We start from the raw sequence: 6,000 nt of genomic DNA, 5'->3' as shown, positions 1-6,000 counted from the left end.
GATCCACTTCATCTCCTCTATGGCTTTGACTGCTGGGGTATGGGAGTTGGGCAGGCACCTCTTACGTAAGAACTTCCTGTGTTGGTAGGTATCAATGTCACCCTTAAAAAGAAAGCTGATTCCCTCTGATCTCCTCCAGGTTGCAGCAACAGGATGGGGTGGAACACTGATGTGGAAGATCCCATCCCCAGATCCTAAATAAGACTTTGTTGACCAACAGGGACTCCAGAAAGAGAAAGGACCACCAACCCGACCCCACCCCAGCCTCCTCTTACAAGGAGGAGATTTTGACAGTCTCGTGAAGAAGGTATGGAGGGGAAAGGCTGGAATTGCGTACAGGTCCACCAGGGCCTCTAGGTGACGGAGGCTGACTGTCATCTGGTGTGTTGGCAGGAGGAGTGGGGATGCAGATAATGGCAGCTGTGAAGTCAGTGGTGTCACAGTTCAGCTTCAAGTTGTCGTGGGTTTTGGCATTCAAGTTGGAGCGACTAGAGAAGCAGAAGACAAAGGAAGGAAGGGAGAGAGAAATTATGAATGCAGAGGTCATCCCAGCCTCAAAGTATGAGATTCTTTAATAACAGACCTTGGGTGGACAATCAAAAACTTTCCAGATATTGCTGAACAATAACTCCCTGCTCTCATGGCCAAATGCTGAAGAATGCTAATAAACGTAGCCATATCTGGAGCTCAGCGACGGGCTGGACCACAAAAATCCCTAACAAATATTAAACAAAAGGTGCCTGTTGTACAAATGAAGTGACTTCAGACAATATTTTTCTGAAGCTGCTGAGTGAACTTTAGTCTTCCTTATAGAGCTGTGGTTACAAAGGTCTATGGCAGAACACTGATTCTCCCAGAGACCTGATCCCAACATTTTAATTATTTTGAAATGTATTATGTCCATCTTCCATAATTTGTTCCCTGTCCAATCCTTGGGACAGTTTCCTCAACTGTTTATAATCCATCAGCAAATAATCAACAGTCCAATTTAGTATATATTTAGTGATAACCATCCATTATATTTCAGAGATAGAGTCCAAAAGCAAAGCTGCTTTATCTTCAGTTTGCTTGTATTCCTTCAGTCTCCTCGGTCATCGCTTTTTAAAAAAACACATTTTATTAAACTCCAAAAAGAAAAAGAAAGATCATAACAGTAAAACAATAGCAGGCAAAAATTAAAAATTAATATGTTTCAAATGATACGAAATCACATGGCTTGATTTACAGGATGATCCCTGCAAAGACTTTAATCATATTTAGAAAGGATGAATGGAAAAAAAGAGGAGGGGGGGGAATGCTCATGCTGAGATAAATGATAGTCTTAAAAGAATATATAGATCAGCAACTGGATTCACAACGTCCGCTAAGACATAAACAAACAAATCACTTTGTAGCTGTAAACGGCAATATTTACAGCTACAACATTTGTTAACAACATTATTGGATCAGCAGCATTTTCAGGTTTTGAGACAGTTGAGATTGTAGAACAACTTGTTAAATCCTATACAACTAAAAAAACATACTATTCATTCTTACAGTTGTTATTGGTAAATCAATTTGATATGCAGATGATAAGAAATGAAAGGAATAAAAATTAGAGGTTTCTATTTTGCCTAGATGATGGGGAGTTTCTTCACTTCTATAGCAAGAGTGTCCATGGATCTTAAACGAAGACTTATACAACAAAAAATAATTTTTACAATTTATTGGATTCCACTATGTTTGTATAGTAAAGACTAAGATGTAATAAGGATAATGCTTTTTAAAAAATACATGGTTTTACAATGTCCTTTATTTGCTAAATGTTGGGAGAAAGTAGTGGACTATACAAATACGACTTTTGGACAAAAGTTAAAATTTTCGGAGGATAATATTTCTTGAATTACATATCTACTACATGGAATTTGACAGGTGGACAATGTAAGTGGCCGTTCCTGGGGCCAAAAGACATATTGTAGTATTGAAAAGATGAACGTGTGGCCCTTTCACTGGATTGAAGACCTGATTACACTTGCCACCTTGGAGCAGATTGACTACAGACATAGACTTTGTATGGATAAGTATAATGAGATATGGAACTCATTTTTATAAAAGGCAGTAGGTAAAAAATAATGGTTATATAAATGTAACAGAAATAAATATACACATACTAGAATAATATTTACATTAGATAAGTTTAGACATTGTATATTGTAACTGTTGATGATATATTATACTTTCTTTTTTTCTGTGCTATTTTTAAACTTTTTAAAGCACTTTTCATGTATTTTTCCTTTGCGAAGGTATCAATCATAATTATCTTTGTGTTTTATTCATTTCCTTTTTTGTTACTTTTATAAACAATAAAATAAAAACAAGTCACATTTGGCTTAGCACAATGGATTCAGCCTCTGTGAAGGGAATTTCTTTTACTAAATGAAAGATTTTTCAATCATTTGAACTACTGCGAATTATAGCCCAGCTCCACTCCAACAAGAAAGAGACCAATTATTTAACAGAATACAAGAGTGAAGTGAGGGAATTGGAACTGTACACATCCTTATCCGATGAGTCCTGTTTTTTGTTCGTAAATATGTAGCACCCAATGTTTCATGTGGCCTGTCCCCCTTGTGCTGGCAGAGGAGGCATGCTGTGGGTCCCATCCAGAGGTGTGTTTCAGCAGGTTCTGACCAGTTCTGGAGAACCGGTAGTGGAAATTTTGAGTAGTTCGGAGAACTGGTAGTAAAAATTCTGACTGGTCCCGCCGCCATCTATTCTCTGCCTCCCAAATCCCAGCTGATTGGGAGAAAATGGGGATTTTGCAGTAACTTTCCCCTGGAATGGGGTGGGAATAGAGATTTTGCAGTAACTTTCCACTGGAGTGGGATGGGAATGGAGATTTTACAGTATCCTTCCCCTGCCACATCCACAAGCCACGCCCACCAAGCCATGCCATGCCCACCAAGCCACACCCACAGAACTGGTAGTAAAAATTTTTGAAACCCACCACTGGTCCCATCAGCCCAATTATTCCAGCTGGCAAGGTCCAGGAGGAGGGCCTTCTCTGCTGTTGCTCTTGCCCTCTGGAATATCTCCCCCCACCCCATATGGGGTTGGCCCCAACCCTCCTATCCTTTCATAAGAGTCTAAAGACCTGCCTCTGCCAGTTGGTTTGAGGGCCCAATGGGGAAACAGCACAGTGGAGGTGGTTGATCGAGTAACAACAGGTCTCACCTCCTCCCATTCCACTCCTGCCCCATGTATCCTTAGGATTTTAATCTTTGGCTTTAATTTATGTTTTAATTTAGATATATTTTTTATGACTGTAAGCCGCCCAGAGTTACCTTCTGGTAAGATGAGTGGCCATTAAATTTTATAAATAAATAAATCTGAATCAAATGCTTATATCTTGTGAGCATCCTAATAGACTTTCCATATTTTGACGTGGCTATTATGGTGGGTCAATCATTTGAAAGGAAGACTCTATTTGATCTTCTTCAAGAGACCCCCCCCCCAAAAAAAGACAGCATAAGTGATTTAATACAGTATATGTGTGCCAACAGGGAGGGAGGGACTGAGGAAGAAAAGAGGGAGGGAAGAAAGGAAGTCATTTCAGGAAAGCTAAAGAGATGAATATGTCTGAGGTAAATTTTTCACACCTATTGTGGGCCATTCAAGTATCAGAGGTTTTAATGGAATGAAAACTTGCCTCTGAAGGCTTCCTGTCTGCATTGCTTTTCTTATACCAGTGGTGCTTTCAAAGGAAAATTATTCTTAGTCATGCATGAGCATTTTAAAAGCTCAACCAAGGCTGAGGAGGTACATCTTTCAGCAGATACAGAATGTAATTCTTTCCTCATGATGTAACCCAATTTCAGAAATGTCCCGGTAAGAGATTTAACACTTTTTTTTATTCACCTCTCTTCATTTTGTAACTTTTTTTTTATACAATTTTGTGTTTATCTGTTTCACTTTGTAAAATTGTATATAATATTTTTTTAAAAAAAATAAAGAAATATACAGTAAAAGTGGGGAAAGTTTTAAGTCAAAGCATAAAAAGGAAGTTTACCACTGATGAGGTCCAGGCAACAAGCTAAACAATTACGGTAAATACAGTTTACAAACACTGGCTGCATTCATACAACATACTAAAACTGCCATAAATAAACTAAACACATTGTGGCTTACTGTGTGTGTGTGATCTAAATGGCTGGGTTCACACAACTGGCTAAGTTGTAGGCCATGGTTTGCAAGCCACAATTAGCTGAGTTCACATCAGGCAAAAGGGCTTTGGAGTGCAATCCTCTAACATCTCTATTGTGACCCATACAGATGTCCAAGTGCTTGGGTTATAATATTTCAGACCCTGGCTTTGAATGTTTTTGTGTTTGGGAGTTATGGAGCCATTTGTGTGCTTGAAACTTTTCAAAGTCTTAAGCACTCATTTCACTTCTTAAAACCCCTGAACCCCATGGAGCATTTCCTCATCTACTTTTGGAATACAGCCTTGCTGAGTTAAGTCGGCTGTGGCTTTCAAATAAAGAAAGACACACACCTCTGAGTTAACCTAATGTGTACATGCCAAGTTAGGGCAATGATTAGTAGACCTTTCTAATTCTAACCTAATGACTTTGGTGACTCTTGGTTTGATACTATTCCTCTGGTGTTGCCATTCTTCTACCAGGAGGTGGCAGAAGATCCATGATTTCAAAAAATAAGCCAAGTGTTAGGCTGCAGGTCTCCAACATTGTTGAATTCAGTTCCTAAGTACTAGCCTTAATTTCAGCAAGACTCATGTTTCTTACTCATGTCTATTTATGTGAGCCATTTGCAGCCTGAGAAAGTCCCGACATTTCAAGGTCGCCTGATGGGACCCTTTCGTGCGGCACAGACTGTTTCCCAAAATAAAATGATAGAATGGTATTGGCGGATAATGGACACGGGGTAGCCCAGGGAGGAAAAGGGGAAGTTTAACTATGCTACCTTTCACGCCAAAGCCTCAGAACCGACTTTGCTTCTTCTATATCTATATGGATCTATCGGTAAAGTAAAATCTTGGTAAAATAATGTCCCAGGAGTTTCTTTTGCTGTATATGCCAATGGGAAAGTTGACTCTTGACTCTTGGTTCGGTACTATTCCTCTGGTGTTGCCATTCTTCTACCAGGAGGTGGCAGAAGATCCATTATTTCAAAAAGCTGTAAGAAACATGAGTCCTGCTGAAATTAAGGAATTGAATTCAACAGCAGCCTAACATTTGGCTTATCATTCATATATTAAATTCATCTCAGCTACCTTCTTGAGTTGCTGACCGTGTCTCCTGCTGATCTGTCTCTTGGATACTGTTGCTTCCATATTTCAGACCCCAAGGAGGTTTCCTTGGTCTCCTGTGTCCTCCTGTGTCCTAGGGTTTTTCCACCTATCTGCCCGTTTTCCCTTCAGCCCTTAGGCTGCTGAGATCCCTGCACCCAGCCAGCATCCATTTTATAGCTGGGTGTGCATTCTTCTGCCTATCTTTGCCCATCTCAGTATATGAAAGTTGGTTTCTTCCATTTCCTATGCAGTAGTTCAATTATATTATGGCTAATTCTTTCTCCTTTGAATGTCTAGTTGCATCAGAGCAGCTGAGTCAATTACTGCAAGGAGGGGGAGATGGGGGGAGAGAGATCACATTTATAGCAGTCAATCTGCAGATACTTAACTCATCCTTTTGATTGACAAGCTCTTCATTCTGTTGGAAGATTCAACAGAAATAGCACAAACGGAGCCTAGAGCAGTAATCAAAAGCCATCTAGTTCTGACACAAAACACCCATGACTGAATGCTTCTCCCCAGAGAATGCTTCTTCTGGCTCTTCCAGATGCTGATGCTATGCCTGCTTTCCTGCAATAGGTTCTTTTTCTTGCTGAATGGGTACCAATAAGCAGTCAGCCATTCTCCCTATCATTTCCTTCAGATAATGGAAGTGGCTTTTATGTTTCTTCCCTAAACTTCTTTTCTCTGTGCTTGCATTGTCCAGCCTC

The 6,000-nt window shown here is 39.8% G+C and overlaps 1 protein-coding gene across 1 annotated transcript in view; it reads right to left on the bottom strand.

Moving 5' to 3' along the window:
- Positions 1-271: 271 nt before the first annotated feature.
- KCND1 (potassium voltage-gated channel subfamily D member 1) overlaps positions 272-6,000 on the bottom strand; it is a 54,113-nt gene continuing 48,384 nt past the window's right edge. Inside the window, exon 6 of the mRNA XM_070935126.1 lies at positions 272-488. Coding sequence (XP_070791227.1) covers positions 272-488 — 217 coding nt within the window. The remainder of the gene's footprint in view (positions 489-6,000) is intronic.

The sequence above is a fragment of the Pituophis catenifer genome, unplaced genomic scaffold (assembly GCF_029215685.1).
Source record: "Pituophis catenifer annectens isolate HBS135680 unplaced genomic scaffold, rPitCat1.0.hap2 SCAF_2, whole genome shotgun sequence".
Classification (NCBI taxonomy): Eukaryota; Metazoa; Chordata; class Lepidosauria; order Squamata; family Colubridae; genus Pituophis; species Pituophis catenifer.
Note: the sequence above shows the minus strand (reverse complement) of the source record. Positions and strands in the feature narration are given on the sequence as shown.